We start from the raw sequence: 17,368 nt of genomic DNA, 5'->3' as shown, positions 1-17,368 counted from the left end.
TGCATCGTGTGTATGCCTAGTGTGCTCTGAGGTCAGAAGACACTGAATCTCCTGGAACTGCAAGTATGGATGGCTGTGAGACACCATATGGACACTGGGTATTGAACCATGGGCCTCTGAAAAAAATGCTACTAACCACTGAGCCATCTTTCCAGCCCGTTTTTTCTTTCTTGATACTGGGGGTTGAGCTGAAGTCCTCCTCAAGTATGCTGCCACTGAGCTAAAGGGCCTTGAATTCTCCCTGCAGCCTAGGCAGGCCAAGCCTATGATCCCCCTGCCCCAGTCTTCCAGGTAGCTGGACTATATAGGTCTATAGCATAGCCCCAGGGGCTAAGATGACTCTCACCATCTTATTTTCTCTCTGTCTGTCTGTCTGTCTGTCTGTCTCTCTCTCTCTTAGAAATAAGGTGGATATACTACTTTGCCTTCAAAGACCTGAAAGGCACGAATATGTAAAGCACTTAGAAGAGGGATGTAGATAGAGTATATTTAATAGTGTCTATAATGCGCTAACAAAAAGCAATGCCAGCATCAGTGTGGTAAGCTACATGTGTGGAAAGCTACGGCTGTTCTTGCAGAGGACCCAGGTTCAATTCCTAGCTCCTACATGGCAGCTCACAGCCATCCTTAAATCCATTTCCAGGGGACTCAATAACCTCTCTGCCCTCCACAGACACTAGGTATGTATGTAATGCATATAAATACAGAGAGGCAAAACACCAATACACAGAGAAAGGAAAACTAAGGAGAAAAAGGTATCTGTGCTTTGGCAGTGACAGGGCTGTAACTGAGTCAAGGGCTCAGACATGACAGAAGCTTAACTCAAGCCCCTCTGCCCTCACCACACTAAACATGGCTCGCTTTAGCCAAGCAAGTGGCCACATGTCCCAACAACAGGATTCTAGTCTTAATTCCAACTATTTTTGACTCTGGGCAGACCTTAATTACTATCCCATCCCCCTCACAATCCCATCAACCCCCAGGGCTTTGCACATGCTAATACATGTCCTAACACTGAGCCACATCGCCAGCTCAGATTTTTCTAGTATCTAGTTTTCCTGCCATGTGTAAGGAAATAGGGGTTCTACCATACCTCAAATGACACAGTATCAACAACAAAAAGTAAGACTTATAAAATCCACTGTAGCAAAGAACCACTGTATTCCTTGTCATAATAATATGGAAGATTCCTGCTCCTCAGAGCTGAGTAAAAGTTACACTTTCTGTTTATTTATAATTACTAAATAAGGTAGGAGAAACTATCTGGGGGCATGCAATACATGTTCTATAGCCAACACAAAGATAACTTATAATCAGGTGTAAAGGAGACAAATACCCACTTCCATAATTCAGAGTCTAAGTGTAGAACTATACACTACTAAGTTAACAATTTACCCCCCCAATAGGTTCTTTACCTAATTACAATTCACCTGAGACAACTGACTAAAGACAGATCTCGGAAGTCTTTCACTATCTTAACAATAAAATGTGAAAAGCCCCACACATTCAAATACATAACTCACTCACTTCCTGCCACTACAGTTTTCAGAAGGGAACAATGAGGACAACAAGTCAAATCTATGTAAATACCTGTCCTCTGCTTAATTGCGACTTGGCTCTCTCCTGCCACATTTCCCGTACAATACTGGGAAATAATGGCGCCTCTGTAGGACCTCTCAACCACTCCAACAAGTACGGGCATACTGTGCCTGCTGACAGCTCAAAGACAGACTTTAAAGTTCATTACAGAAAAGCAGGGGAGGAAGTGGTACACTATCTGATCAGTGGTTGGGGCAGGAGTGGGAGGGCTCCTTTTCATTACTTATTCAGCATCACAATCTAAATGACCCAAGGAGACACTATCAGCAATATGCCCTTAACCCCACAAGCAGGTAGAGCTCTGGGAGTTCGAGGCCAGCCTGGTCCACACAGTGGAGTTCCCAGCCAGTCAGGACTGCACAGTGAAGCTCTCGTCTCAGAAAGGGAAGAAGAATTTTGCTGAAGCACAGAGCAAGAGTACATACATGCATTAGAAACTGGATTCTAAGCTTTGACTCTCCTCTCCTGAGCTGGTGACAAACCTCCCCACTCTGCACTCTAGACAGCAGGCAGGAAGCCCTGAGCTAAGGGTCGCCTGTGGTGCTTGAATGCCTCTGGATAAGATGGTCAACAAATTAGACTGCAAAGCTGGGACTAGTAATACAGTTCAGATTGTTAAGGTACTTGCTACCAAGCCTTTGGACCTGAGGTTGATCCCTGGGACCCATGTGATAAGAGAGAACTGATGTCCCAAAGATGTCAACTGACCTCCATACCTGCCCCCAACACATGCATGCGTGCATGTAAGGCTACATGGCAGAGGAGAATAAGACTATAGATGGCATTAAGGTATTAATCTGATGACATCTATTAAAATAGTTCTATTATCCTTAACTGTGGTCTCCCCCCACCTGCTTGAACCTGCTTGCTCAAGGGTGGAGCTTCCTGCTCATTCGTCCTGCCACGCCTACTGCTGAACCCTGTCGCTTTGCTGCTTGGAAGAGGCACACACGTGTTCGTCCTGCTACTGGACCCTGAGTTACTTGGCGGGAAATTGGGTTCCCTCCCCCTTCCTTTATAACTGAGTGTCTGGAAATAGTAAAATTGAGCTTTGATCAGAATCTTGTCTTAGCTTCATTCCCTTCTCTCGCCACCTAGCCCCTCTTCTCTTCCAGGTTTCCAAAATGCCTTTCCAGGCTAGAACCCAGGCTGTGATCTGCTGGCCGGACACAACATTTGGCGAACCAACGCGGGACTGAGAAACGGCAAAGGATTTTTGGAAGAGACACTGTTGGTTTGGAGCTCCATGGAATAATTAAAGGATAAAGGAAATTCATACCGGAGAAGGTATGGGCTAAGCTGAGACAGCGTTAAGCCCGAGCGCTGGTTCACTTAGGTTCAGCAGTGAAGCTTAAGAGGAGCTAGGCACAGGCGGTAGGCCGTGGCTAGAAAAAGCTACATTGTTAGGTGTGAGAAAGGAAAGGGTTGATTAAAAGGAAATTAATACAGGCGGATTGCCGCAGTTATAAAAACTGCATCATGAGGGAGGAAATTGTCCCAAATAGCAGGAGTACTCTGCCCCATTTTGTGTCTTGTTTAATGTCTGGTGCACCAATCTGTTCTCGTGTTCAATTCATGTATGTTCGTGTCCAGTCTGTATGAATGAATGTTCTATGTTTTATGTTGGATAATAAAGATGGTATAAAAAACTTTATCTGCAAAGCCGAGAGCTGCCACGTGTTTCAGCCAAAAACCAGACACGTGGCAGGAGGGACCCTGATGGAAAAAATGTTCGTTTAAAGAAAAAGCAGCGAGTGCACAGCCTCTTAGTTTCGAATCTGATAAATGGTTCATGATTAATGTGTTTGACAATGGTAAAGTGCTTTTTTATTCTATGATTGTAGCTACAAAGAATAATATTCTGATTGGTCTAAAATTAACTGCTTCATTTGGTTCTTTTTTTATTGAAAATGTGTTCTGCATGTTTTCGAATTCAGCTCATAAGTTGTTGGTTAAGATTAATAATTGTTACATTGCTACAGATGGTTAATGTTAAATTTGATAACTCAAGTTTAGAGTCCTTCCGACACGTGGCCTAAGGCAGCCCTAGAGGCTGGGTCTCTAAAGATATTTCTAGTTTAAATAATGATTAATGTGATTCCTATCCTAAATAGTAAAATTTAAGATAAGATTTAAAGCAATGCCTCTTTATTAAAGCATCAAAGCTTGCTTTAATAGGTATTCATTGGTATTAATTGACATCCAAACCTCGTAATATGATAGTAATGCTTCTAATATTGATTTTAAAGGTGATAAATTGTTTTAAACGTAGGTTTTGCTTTCCCAAAGTTGTAGGTATTATCCTAACCTTGCACAAAAAACTTAAAAATTATGGTTAAAACTGCCATTGTTCCATTGACTGCAGCTTGCAGTTTGATTGCAAATTTAAGATTGATGCTCAGATTAAAAAGTATTTTACCTTTGAGTCAATACAGGGCTCTGGGCAGCCCCAGAGCAGCTTGTGGCCTTTTATTTTGCAAACAATGCCTAAAAAAGTTTTTCACTGTGTTCAAGAAAATTTCTTTTTAACAGTGTTACAGATCTATTCAGATGTTTAAAATAATGCTTAAATTCAAAGATCTTTGCTTCTAGTAAACTGGTAATCACTAGAAAATTTTGCCTCTACGTATGGCTAATATAGCTTTACATTATGTAAGAAAAATGTTTATTTCTGCTTCTTTACAAGAAGCCAAAAGTTTTAATCTTTCAGTATATATTGTTTCCTAAATGGAAAGTATTTTATTAACTAATGCTTCTCAAGGGAAGTTTACCTTAAATCCTTGCTCTCACCCAAAAGATTCAGAGACAGTATCCTTTTATTATTTAGTGTTTTAGTTTACTACAAAAGGTTTTACAAAAAATAAAGAAAGCTTTTATAATTGTTGTTAATTGGTAATTAAAAATTAGTTGTGCCCAAGACAATTCTTTGGCCAGAAAAAACATTATTGTAAAGTCATTTTTCTCATCCTCCCAGCCAATCGTTGGCCCACGTGGGCCCAACTAGCTGCTGTGGGGCGAAGTCTTAAGACACACAGTTGCCCCTATTCCAGCACAAATAATCTAGTTGTGTGCTGTAGTTGGTGTTTTAAAATGCTGAACAATCAAACCTTAATTTATATATTAATAGTCAATGCTATATCTCTGAGCTCATAATTACTTAAAATTGTTCGTCCCTCAGATACTATTAATTCTCAAATTTACAATTGCTTATACATATTTCTAGTTAATAAATAAATAAATTATGCACGTGTGACTCTTAATAACTTTTCAAGCTTTCTAGTTACAACCGTTCCTTAAGAAAAATGATTGAAAGTACAATTAGTCACTGCCCCTTTACAGCCAAATATTTAAAATGTTTTGTCCAAAAAGTTATTAATTCAAAAGGTTAGATATTGTAAAATTTTAAACTTTAACCTCTTAAAAGATAAAAGAGAGAAATTGTATCCCCATATATACTATTTAGTGCATTTCCATGCACACTATTTAAAACATACCTTTATTTTCAAAATTTGAGATTAAAATGTCAAATTTAATAAATGCTTTTTAGTATCTTAAAAGGATCTACTTATTGGCTTATAGATTGATCCTAAAACAGCTACCTTATTAGGAAAGGAAAAAACAGGTTCTCTCCACAGAACGCTGCAGAAACATATTAGTAATTCGTGTGCCGAGTCAACAGGTAAGTTAACTCAGTGTCCTGATTAAAAGGACTAAAAGATTAAATTCATGTTTTAGTCCATCCTTGCTTGTCATTTTTCCAGTTTAGACTAGCTTCTAGCCTTTTAACTTTATGGCAATAGTACATCAGAGACTGTATATTCAAACTTAATAAAATTAGTCTTTTAATAGAGTCATAATGATTTTTCTCTTTTCTTCAGTGTGACCAGCCATTCTAACTCAATCTTAGACTGGTCTAATATTCAGTCCAATTATTAGAGATTCCTATATTCTAAATTACCTAGCAAAGTTAATTCAGAGCATATCCCCCAAGGTCAACAAAGGCTCATCTTGCCTTATTTGTCCTAAACTTTTTACAAACTGATATTAAAGGTCAGTCTGCAGTGGATCACCACTGGCATCCAGTTACTTCTAGTTCTTATCGATTAATAAAATGGAAGGACCCCTAACTAACGAATGAAAGGATCCGGTTCTAATCTGGGGAAAGGGCTCGGTTTGTGTTTTTTCTAGAGATAAAGATAGAGCACGGTGGCTGCCAGAGAGATTAATTAGTCAGATGAACACACATTCCAAATCTTCTTATAAGTATCACCTTGAGGACTAAAATTCCTCTTTTGCTTAAAATTCAGCTGGAAACTGAAGCTCCCAAAAAAGCTGTTTTCCTGCTACTCTCTGAGCCAGCTCCCCCACAGGAGGCCGGAGACTAGCCTTAGCCTTACCATTTGCAACTGAATAAAGTACCTGAACTTCTCCAAAAAGAAAATTTGCATTGCTACTCTCTCATTGTCTAGATCTCTTTCTTTTTTTCAAGTAGGTCAATCTATGTTCTCCCGCCGGACCTGCAGGCGTGCCTACCCCTCCCCCAAGAACACACAGGTGGCTACTACTATCTCCCTTCCAAGGACATTCCAGCATGTGGCTTTCAGTCTGAGATAGGATTTAGATTTACCAAGAGAGCTAGGGAAGTAGAAATTTCATGTATTTACAGAGATTAGTTCTTATTTTAATAGAGATGGGCTTAGTCCCTTAGCTGGCCTCTGGCTTTTCACCCTTGCTGTTACTGCAAGGTGTCCTTACTTCCTCAGGCTAGGAAATAACAGGGATAAAGAGGAAAGACTTCCAGCTCCTATTTTAACCAAAATTAGTGGTGTTAATAATGACATAATTCTTGTCTAGGCCTTGCTAAATCTGAGGTTGACAAGTCTCATATAGAGACCGCGCATCGCTCAGAACTGCGCATACTGATTCATAATCATATGAATACAGTATGGGTACCGCTTGGCGCAAGAGATTACTGCGGGGGAAGGTCCAGCTTGACCGTTTCTGAGTTCCCTGTGCGACACACCTGATTTGAAAGAGGTTGGTATCTGATTCCAGCTAAAAACCAAAAATACCTAAGGCTCTGCCTCCCCTCCCCAAAAGATACCAAGAGCCACAGATGTGAGTTGTTATAACGCTCACGGGAGGAATCGGGTCAATGTCCACCCAAGTCAAGGTTAAAGGCCCACTCATCTACGGATGAGAAAATCATTTGATCACCTCAATTAAGCATTGCCTATTTTAACTTAATTATTAGGGGGGAGAGAGGTTGGAGACCTTACTGTCGAAAGGGCAAGCCCTTCACTGCCTCCCACCCAAATAAAAAAGCCAACTGGCCTTGTACTAAAGAGCTGGTCTTACCCCTTCTCCCTGTTTCCCTGCCTGTCACCCAAAATTGCAGAGGAATATCAGCTCAGTGTTATTCTAAATTTGTTGAGTCAAACTTAGCCAGGGTTCCAACGCCCTACTTAAAATGCAACCAGGTAGTTACCTATTCAGCACTAATTAGCATTATAAAATCAGAGCCTATTCTGTTGTTAGTGGTTTACTAAGATAATAAGGACAGTCTTAGCCAGATACAGTTTACCATTAGAAAAGTTAGGGAATCCCACGGAAACAGGTTTTTTCTTTAGCCCTAAGAACTCAGGCAGAACTATTGTGCATAGATAATTTTTCTGCCTCAGGCCAGCCTTTTCTTTTTTTATTTTTTTTTTTGTTAACTAATGGGAGGATATGTGGTCTCCCCCCACCTGCTTGAACCTGCTTGCTCAAGGGTGGAGCTTCCTGCTCATTCGTCCTGCCACGCCTACTGCTGAACCCTGTCGCTTTGCTGCTTGGAAGAGGCACACACGTGTTCGTCCTGCTACTGGACCCTGAGTTACTTGGCGGGAAATTGGGTTCCCTCCCCCTTCCTTTATAACTGAGTGTCTGGAAATAGTAAAATTGAGCTTTGATCAGAATCTTGTCTTAGCTTCATTCCCTTCTCTCGCCGCCTAGCCCCTCTTCTCTTCCAGGTTTCCAAAATGCCTTTCCAGGCTAGAACCCAGGCTGTGATCTGCTGGCCGGACACAACACTTAACTATGGAGAGAATTAGAGGCCTGACTATGAAAATCTTTAGGGAATTACTCTATGGTTGGTTCTAAATACAGAGCAAATGGGCCATGAGCCAAGGAATGTGGGCAGCCTCTAAGAAGAGCTGGAAAATGCAAAGAAACGCTCTAGAGCCATGGAACAAACGTATCCTGCAGGGACATCTGAGTTTAGCCCAACTAGACTTCTCACCTACAAATAATAAATTCAGAGGGTTTCAAGCAGTCAATTTGTGGCAATTTGTTATAAAAATAGAGTCAAAGGCCCTCCCTGACCTGACTCCTGGGTCACAGTTTGCCTTGCTGTCACAATGACTGTCAACTGTCGGGTCTAAGCACACCAAGTCCTTTCCATCCAAGCTCAAGAAACCAAAGCTGAGTGTGCCACACTGAAGAACACTTGCTGATGAGAAGTCAAACCAAGTGCTGGCCTGGGGAAAGATGTGCAACGTGCATGCCTTGCACACCACACACAACAAGCCACAGCATACTGAGCCTGACTCCTGGGGCCCAGAGGCTAACAAGGACAGAGGTCTGACTTGGCAAAGGCATCTGAAGCAGGCCAGTGTGACAGTGTCTATAGACACGTGATCAAAGCTTTCAAGAATGGCAATAAAACCAGATGCAAACAATCCCAAACATTGACAAGCCATCCGCTGTTCTGCAAGCCATGCTTCCACACCTCTGAGTCTTTACAAAGCTCATCTCTACCAGGAGTCTTCCAAATCCTCCCTTCATCTGACCTTTCCTTAACCATTCTTCAGATCTCAGCACAGCTCTGCCTGAAGAAAAACATTCCCTGACACTGGGCGGATGCAGCTTAATGTTGCTTACATAGTATCGGAACCTCAAGAGAGAGAGCTCTTTTGCCCTTTGTAGCTTCTAGAAGCTGCCCACATTCCTTTTCCCACGGACAGGTCTAATTTCAAACTCTCAAATGCAAAGGCTGGGTTGCCTCTTTTCAAGGTCTGCTGCCTGACTCGTAGAAATCGTGATTTTGAAAATCTTAGACTCTAAGTCATCGCCAAGAACTCCTGTATCTGGCACTTATCAGATCACACAACACACTTCAAGAGGAAAACAGGAAAGCTCAGGAGTGTCTCCTGCACTTCTGGAGGAGCAGACTAAGACGGGCTTTACTAGGCTGTAAAACCTAGTAAAGAAATCAGGACTGACTTTTACTAGTGCAAAGGCTAGACTCCACACTGGCCCCTTCCCTTCTGGAGGCTCCTCGTGGTATCTTCATCTAGACAGCATACAAACATGTTTCTGTAACTGACCTTCTCTGCCACTTCAAACCCCTCATCTCTCTCCAGAAAGAATGGCTACAGTTCTAGCATGCCAGATAGAGCTCTATCTATCTTTGTGTGTACCATACTCTGTGTGTAAGTATGGCTTTCTTGGAATTTGTTATGCAGACCAGGCTGGCCTTGAACTCATCGAGATCCAGGCACCTCTGCCTTCCGAGTGCTGGGATTAAAGGTGTACCCCAGGCTCAGATCACAATCTTAACTGAATATTCAAAAGTCTAGGCACAATTCTTTATTTAGTTGGTTATTTCTTTTTTACTTTGTGAGATACTACCTCACTATGCACCTTTGGCTGGTTGAAATGCACTAGTTACACCAGACTGGTCTCAAACTTGCAGAAATCTCCAGAGGGCTGGCTGGGTGTACAGGCATGTGCCAACTCGCCTAGCTTGTTCGTCATTTTAGATCCAGCTGAAGCACCACTTAACCCTTCCCTTAAACTCTCCTGTTACAAGGCTGGCAGGTGGCTAGGCAAGGCATGGCTTCCCAGCTCTTCCTCTGCACTTGAACTGGGTTTTTCTCATCACTGTCTCAGGGGCTTTCGCTGCGTGACTCTAACTCACCCTCTGGCAAGCCAACTGGCTACAGAGCTGATCTATTAGCAGAGACTTGCCAAGTCTGGATGGAGAGAGGAGGAAGGTGAGGAAAGCAGAATGAACCAAGTGACAGAAGTGACCAAAACAGCGACCAAGCCCTAGATGTTAATACACTAGGGGGAGTAAAGCTGTTAGTGACTTTCAGAATATTCTAAAGCAAGAAGGAAATATGAAGGCAAGTTCCCTTATCAGCTGAGCATCTACTACAAGCTGCTATTGGGAATATAAAGGAAACACGCACACAGTCTGCCATTCAAAGAATGTATAACCTGGCATCTTAAAGAAAATGGAATAAAGGCTATTCTCAGGGCTGATTCCCTACCTGGACTGGGTATCTTAAAAACAGTACTTCATTTAATCTAATCCTCTCAAAGGCTCTACAAGGCAGAGAGCACTAACCGTACCTTCTGGGCAATCCCAGGTGGTTGGCCCTGTTGCAAACAGAGCCTTCTCCAGGCTACTAGTCTATCTCATCACATGTAGTACTGACTATGAACGTGCCTCCCCTCTAGAAAAAGTCCCTTCAACACTGTTCCACTTCAGTCTTCCCATCCGACAGCTTAGCTGTAGGTGGGGTTTTAAAGGAGGCTGGAGCCGGAGAGCAGCTCAGTTAAGTCCTCTTCTGTTAGATCTGAACTCCTAGGCCCATGTCAGGAGACTCTCTCACTGTGCTCTAGCTCCAGGGAGAGTGGATGCCTCTGATGTGTGTGAGCATAAGGGAAATACCTTTTTTTTAAAGTTATTTTAAAAGCAGAAGTTACCTGAAATTGCTGGGAACAATAAACAGGGTTCACACACACACACAAGATAGCTATAAACTCAGAACCCTGAGAGGTATGAAAGCACAGCAAATAACTAAAAGCATACATTATAATAACAATTACTTCTTAGGTTACTAAAGGCAGATGTTTGAATATACACAGGACAAAGACTTTAAGGTCCTCGATTGCTGGTCAGCAGGTTAGAAGGAAAAAAAGTTGTGTATTCAGACAAGTCCATGACAGCCAGAGGAAGAGCTCTCCTGAAGACCTACGCTTCTGGGCAGCCCCAGATGTGGACACTGCACTGACCAGAAAGGACATCTGCATGGTTCTGAATTCTGTGTGTGCTCTTAAAGCTGACAGGCTTCTCAGAGTCCACAACCAGAAAGAATCTGAGTTAATGGTTTGCCTGTCCACTTTTCCATTAAAAAAAAAAGTCTAGCAACTCCCTCTCTGTTTAACCTCCTTGCATCACTGACGATTATAACCAGTGCTAACCTTTTGGGCAGAGGTACACTGTTAGATCTGGGTTGTCTGTGACACTCGTGGGATGTCAAGTTGGTTGGGAACAACCTGGGAGTTATACGCTGTTGGGCTGTTATTTCCCTCGGCAGTACATCTTTGATGACTCAGCTTTGGAAGTAATGTCAAGCCAAAGGAAGCTGGACATGGTGGCACACGCCTAATCGCAGCACTTAGGAGGCAGAGACAGGAGGATCTCTGTGAGTTCAAGGCCAGCCTGTTTTTTATAGAGCAAGTTCCAGGCCAACCAGGGTTACACAAGGAAACCCTGTCTCAAAAATTGAAAAATATTCAACTAATACTTCATATGGAGATGCAAATAATTCTACAAATCCATGTGTTGTTACTCAGAATGAAAATCTGAAGGCAGTGCCAAGGTAAACAGAAGTGTTTACAGATGCAATGTCCTCATACTATCTTCAAGCAGTGAGAACCTAGTACTCAATCTTAGAAAGACTGGAGACCAAGCCTCGTTTCTCCCTATGATGGCGAACCTTTGTAACTATGTCAGACACTGCATGCCTGTATCTCACTCAGCATTTGGAAGTGAAAGCAAGAAGATCGGGAGTTTAAGGCCAGCATGGTACCTTAGTAGGGTCTGTTCTAAGAGCACTGAACTTGGAATTAGGACTAAGTGGCCTCATTCAATAAATCTTTAGTGAGCACCTGTAACTCGTCCACCCGTTTGCAACACTAAGAACACAGCAGCAAACAGCCAAGCAACCTGCCTCACCAACCTTACGCCTCACCGTGGGCTCACCTCTGTGGATCTTAACTTCACCGTCGAGCGCGCAGGGGACTGGACAAGGTGCTTTCCAAACTGTGCTCCACAGCTACCCAGACCCCACCTCCATCTTAGTGGTCTGTGGAAATCAAATCTGTCCTGAAAACACTTGCTGCTTCTTTGTTCCTTTTTGAAGGGGTGTTTTTGTCTACACATATGTTTGTGTGTCATATGTGCGCATCACATGCAAATCTAGTACCCCCAGAGGCCAGGAGAGGCCACTGGAAATCCTGGAACTTGAATTACAAACACGTGTGAGCTACCATGTGAGCATAGGAATCGAACCCTGGTCCTGTGGAAAAGCAGCAGCCTGCACTCTTAGCTGCTGAGCCATCTCTCCAGCCCTCATTTGCCATTTCATGTAAACAAACAAACAAAAACCTGACACTGAAGACTTCAGGGAGTAGCTGTGTGGGTTTCTTCCCTTCCCAAGCAAGGTCCAGTGGACAGCGTCTAAAGTCAATTCTGATCGTTCCCACCTGCACTTCTGAGTCAGATCCCACAGCACTGTCCCTACTCGAGAGCCCAATCACAAGTGGCAGGCTGTCACAACTTTCCTTTATGTGATAAAGTAAGTTCCTACTACCTGCCCCTTGGAAACACCTTTTCTGGTTTGTTATAAGACACTACAGGGAAGTGTGGCCATGCCCATAACGTGAAGGTGGAAGCAAGAGGGTCAGCAAGCAGTTGGGAGGCTGGGGCAAGAAGATCAGAGTTCACTGTCATCCTCAGTTACACCGTGCTCAAGCAAAACCAGGTAACCACGACACTTCAAAGGGCTATACCCTCAATTCCATCTTCAACAAAGGAAAAGAAAACATTTAATAAATAGCCACACCTCGGGGGAGTGCACACAAGCAAGGTCTTGGGGAAGGGGTGCCTCCAGAAGCATGCAGGTCAAACCAGAATGTCTACCCCCGCTCACCAGTCCCATCCTGAGGCTACCCGGGCCCATCTTATGACTTAATTACACTAGTGTAAAATTGGTGCAGAGCCAATGGTCATTATGAGTAACAAAGACCTCCTATCGCTCACTCTCAAAATTCCAAGAGTTTTAGCTCCCTGTGACAGGACCAGATACTGCTCCCAGTCTACCGAGGTTATGAAGGAAGTGACCTCATTCTGTCTGCTATGGTGTTTCTCTTGTCACTGGCTTGTTTTCCCAAGGTACTTTTCATACTTCTGATCTATTCTTTGGTGTTATTACCATGGCTAGAATTCCAGGGATATAGTAAATAGAAAGCAAAGTGATTTCTGTACATGACAAAAACTGAAATCATTGTTTAATCTTCGTGATGACTTTCTCTAAAACCGAGGAACAAAATCAGATCTGATCCTCTCATCTCTGTGCTCGTTAATCCCTTCCACAAAACCAAACCAAAGAGACTCTAGTTCTGTATTTCCAAATGCCTCAGCATGAGGTCTCAAGACCTTTCTGCAACCTGGCCTCTCTATGACTCCTTCCACCTTCCTCCCTGGCCTCCCTCCCTCTCCCTTCCACCCAGTTCCCTTTGCTCTTCTCTACTGCTTCCAGTTTCTACCCAGGGCCTGCCCTTTCTAAGCCCACACTTCCAGGGTTGCTCATGATGTAACCTCTTCCTAGAGACAGTCCTTCCCTCTCCTCCCCCCCCTCCCCCCCACTACTTACCAAATCACTCAAGAGCAGCCAGAACCAATTTGAATGTTGCTAAAATACAATTCGGGAGGAGGGCTTCTGTTTCATCTACTACTCTAACTTTGAATATCGACCTGGTAGCCAAGCAACAGATGCTAGACAACGATTCAGACTTTGTTATGAAGAGTAAGAATAAACGGAAACCAAGTATCATTCCCACTGGGCATCAAGACATGGATTGATTCCTACAACCACATGGCTCAATAAATGTCCTGGCACCTCTGTGTCGTCTAAAAAATAAAAATGACACTTGACAGGCAAGGACACCATCCCTGAAACTGTTAAGCATCGATTTACAATGTCTAACCGGGGACCTGTGTCTAAACCATGATGTTCTGGTTGCTCCACATACGAAGATGGGTTAAAAACAAAACAAAGCCTAGTTAGCAGTTCCTAGAAGCCTACCTAAGTTGGATTTCCAAAACCTACAGGGTAGAAAGAACCAACTCCCAGAAGTTGTCCTCTGAACTGTATGTGCAAGGAGGGGCACAGTCATTTATACACAGGCACACAAAATAGACAAAGCTGCTCACAAACCATGTTTTCACTTGGACAAGTGTGATACACCGTTCACCTTCAAAAACTCATGATACTTAACAACGACTATAAGAAGCATGGAATAAGTAAGGCCAACCTAGGGATCTTAAGACTAAACCATCATTTCTTTTTAATTGTGAATAAAAAATTCCACCTGATTCTTGGAGTGTTTCGTGTTTGAAAAGCATTACCGATTTTCCAACTTTGGCTGTAAATTTGATTAGCACGATGTGTAAACTAGGGCCAATGATTTGATGAGTACTGAGTAGTTTTGCTTTTTGACACAGGGCAGACGGATTTTCTTCGGTTTACTTTGGGAGGGTCTCATCAGACACACTCAACTCTCTAAAGAGGGCCCCTCCCCTACTTAACATTCCAATTATCCAGAGCAGAGGCTAGGCACGCTAGGGTAAGATCATTTCTCAGCAATAACTCCTGCATGCTCGGAGCCTATAACCTCAGTATGAAAGCCCTATGCAGGCCTTGCCTCAAAACCGGGCCAAGCAACTCTGGCACGTTTTTCTAAACTTGAAAGTGAAGCTGGAGATGGGGGACTCTAAAGGTGTTCGCTTAGTTGACACCTGCTACCCCAGGAACACTACACTACTACAAGCGAACTCCAAAGGCTTGAGCAGCAACCGCGGCGGCAAACCACAACAGATCCCGAGGCCGAAGTGGGTCGGGGTTACAGTTACACTTCTGCAGCACATTTACATCCTTCTGCCTACAAACTTGAGTGCAAACTAAGTTCCCTTCCAGGCGGCGTGCTCACTGGGCCTTAAAAAAAAAAAAAAAAAAATCAAAGCTACGTTCCTGGGGCCCGGAAGGATGCGATCCACCAGGTACCAAGGCTGCTCCCAGCCCTCCATAGACCACGCACTCTGCGGCTCCCGCGGCCGGTGAGCTCTCGGGGCCCAAAGGGTCGCCCGGGGCAACAGGCCGGCGCCCAGGTCGGAGCAGACGGTCGTGCCGGCCGCAGACCCCTCCGCTCCGGCCTCGGTCCGCGCGGGAGGGCAGGCCTGGATGGCAGGCGGCCCCGCCCTACCGGCCCCTCGGCCGCTCCCCTCGCCGCACCGCGGCCTCCAGGCTCCACGGCGGCCTCGGGGCCCCACCGCGGCCTCCCCGGCCCGGCCCTGCCCTGCCCGCCCCCAGCCACCGCGCAGGCCGCCCGCCCGCCCGCTCTCCCTCCCTCCCGCCTGCCTAGGCCCCACGCCGCGCCCCGGCCTCCCGCCTCACCGTTCTGCTGCGGCGGTGCCAGGCCGGAGACTGCTCCGCTGAGCTTGGGCGGCATCCGGGCGCCGGCGGCCGGGTGAGGGGACCCGGCGGGGGCCGACATGACGGCGCGGCTGGCGGCGGCGGCTCCTCCGCGGCGGGAGATGGGCGGAGGGAAGGAAGGCGGGGCCGCGGAGGAAGAGGAAGAGGAAGGAACGCGCCCGCGTCACAGGCCGAGTCACTCTCACCGACGACCGCGGCCCGGGCACCCACGCTCGGCCGCGCCACCACCGCACGCGTGCGGACCCCGGCCCAGCCCTCCCGCGCCAGCGCCCCCTGCAGGCCGGAGCTGCGACCACCTCCCCGCACAGGCCAGACTGCGGCTGCGGCGCCGCCGCCGAAGGGGAAGGCGCGGGCCACGGTGGCCGCCGCTACCCGGATGGAGCCTGCGCCCTGCAGGGCTGCAGAGCGGTGCAAAGCTGCGGGCTGAGGTCCCGAGTCCTGGGTCACGCCAGTCCCAGCCCACCCACGTACCCATCCTCGGAAGAGGAAGCCTGGCTTTGGATTTGTTATTTATTCTTGTACAACGCCACCCCCCCAACTTAATTCCAAATTAACAGCTCAATCAAGTTAAATGTTGATTGAAAACATTTCTCTATGACAGATTCTCCATAACAGTGGTAGTAAAGCCAAAACGTTGACCAGTGGCTTTAAACGCTAGGAGAAAGATGAATGCCTAATACTAGGAGAGCTTGAAGATAAACTTTATATTCCCCCACCCACCCACCCACCCACCAAGGTTTGGCTCCGCCCGCCCATTGGTGTTTAGGAGAGCTGTGGCATCCAGAGGACAGGTCAGCTTGCTTTGACTACCTTAGAGAAGTCTTAGAAGCAATCTCCCTGGTCCGTTCAGCATGCTGACTGGCAAGTAAGGACTACTTTATCCAAGTCATTTGGGCATCTTGGTCCCAACTAGGTCACGGTCACACAGTGGTGGGTGTGCAACTGCTCAAAAACGTTCGGATTCAGAACGTGATCCTAGTAAGATGGCTTCTCCGGAGCGGTGGAATCCTATTTACTGGAAGGTTATGCCAACCTCAAAGGTTCGTAGTTCTAGAACACAAAGCCTTCCTTAAATAGTTGCGGTGAGTTAATGACGGATGCCCGATCGAACCGCACTAAAAATAAACTTTGGAGTTCTGAGATTTCCAGCCACATTACGCTCTTGTATTCATGTGTATTGTGGCTTTGTTCGCAGAAGCTCAGTCTTCCTAAGCTAGAGATCACACCCCCACTTCATCAAGGAGGTCACAGTTCAAGCCCTTGCCGGGAGTCCTTTGAATCTACTAAAATTAAGGGTGACACCACGTGAGTAAGGGAAGAATAGGCGATTGGCTTTCTGCCTCTGCAATGTGTTCTTGATGTTAGCTGATTTCAATCAGGTGTATGGATATGTTATTTCTTCAGGGAAGATTCCTCACACAGACTGAGATATTACATTTCCATAGATCTCCATAATGTAATGGCTCCAAAATTATTTACTTTCGTTTGTGGGTTGTGTTGGGCCTAAAGGAAACTTTCGTACCCCAAATTCCAAATGGCAATCCAAACATCCAGACACCAGCTCAGTCTGGACTATAGGAGGATTTCTGGCAGTTAGATAAAAGGCAGCCTTCCTAACAAACCTGTGAAACTGTTCCCCACTGTGATGGTTTGAGTAGGTATGGCCCCGAAGACTCACGTGTTTGAATGCTTAGCCCATCGAGATTGGCACTATCAGGAGATGTGGCCTTGATGGAAGAATTATCTCACTGTGTTTTGAGGTTTTGAGGTCTCATATGCTGAAGCTACACAAGTATGGTGCAGTCTCCTGCTGCTGCCTGCAGATCAAGACGTAGAATCTCCGCTCTTCCAGCACTATAATCTGCTTGCAGGCTGCTATCCTTCCCACCATGATGATAATGGACTCAGAAACTGTAAGCCAGCCCCAAATTAAATGTTCCTCTTTATAAGAGTTGCTGTGGTCATGGTGTCTCTTCACAGAAATGAAACCCTAAGACACCCTCCATCAAAAGGAGTTGTTTCTCATACCTCTAGCAGGAGCGACTATATATATATAACTACCTGTGGTGTCCATTAGCATATCAAAATCCATGCTGCCCTCCATCGTTCCTCTGTACCACAAATACCTGTTATACATCTCAAAGTCCATCCTAGCCCATCTCACCTCATCCCCACCCTAAATTCCCTCCAGTTCACAGGTTCCCCTCCCCTCAGCTACTCAG

General features: G+C 45.2%; 1 protein-coding gene across 4 annotated transcripts in view; it reads right to left on the bottom strand.

Moving 5' to 3' along the window:
* Sec24b (SEC24 homolog B, COPII component) overlaps positions 1-17,011 on the bottom strand; it is a 79,619-nt gene extending 62,608 nt beyond the window's left edge. For 2 of the 4 annotated variants that reach the window (XM_021158257.3, XM_029475011.2), the window contains exon 1: positions 15,108-15,550. In XM_021158257.3, the coding sequence (XP_021013916.1) occupies positions 15,108-15,207 (100 nt within the window). In that variant the 5' untranslated portion in view covers positions 15,208-15,550. Of the gene's footprint in view, positions 1-15,107; positions 15,553-15,956 lie in introns of those variants that run through there. The other 2 variants (XM_085835524.1, XM_029475010.2) reach the window with 2 other exon arrangements.
* Between the last annotated feature and the right edge of the window lie 357 nt (positions 17,012-17,368).

This window comes from Mus caroli, unplaced genomic scaffold (assembly GCF_978045245.1).
Source record: "Mus caroli unplaced genomic scaffold, Mus_caroli_1 scaffold_3, whole genome shotgun sequence".
Taxonomy (NCBI): Eukaryota; Metazoa; Chordata; class Mammalia; order Rodentia; family Muridae; genus Mus; species Mus caroli.
Note: the sequence above shows the minus strand (reverse complement) of the source record. Positions and strands in the feature narration are given on the sequence as shown.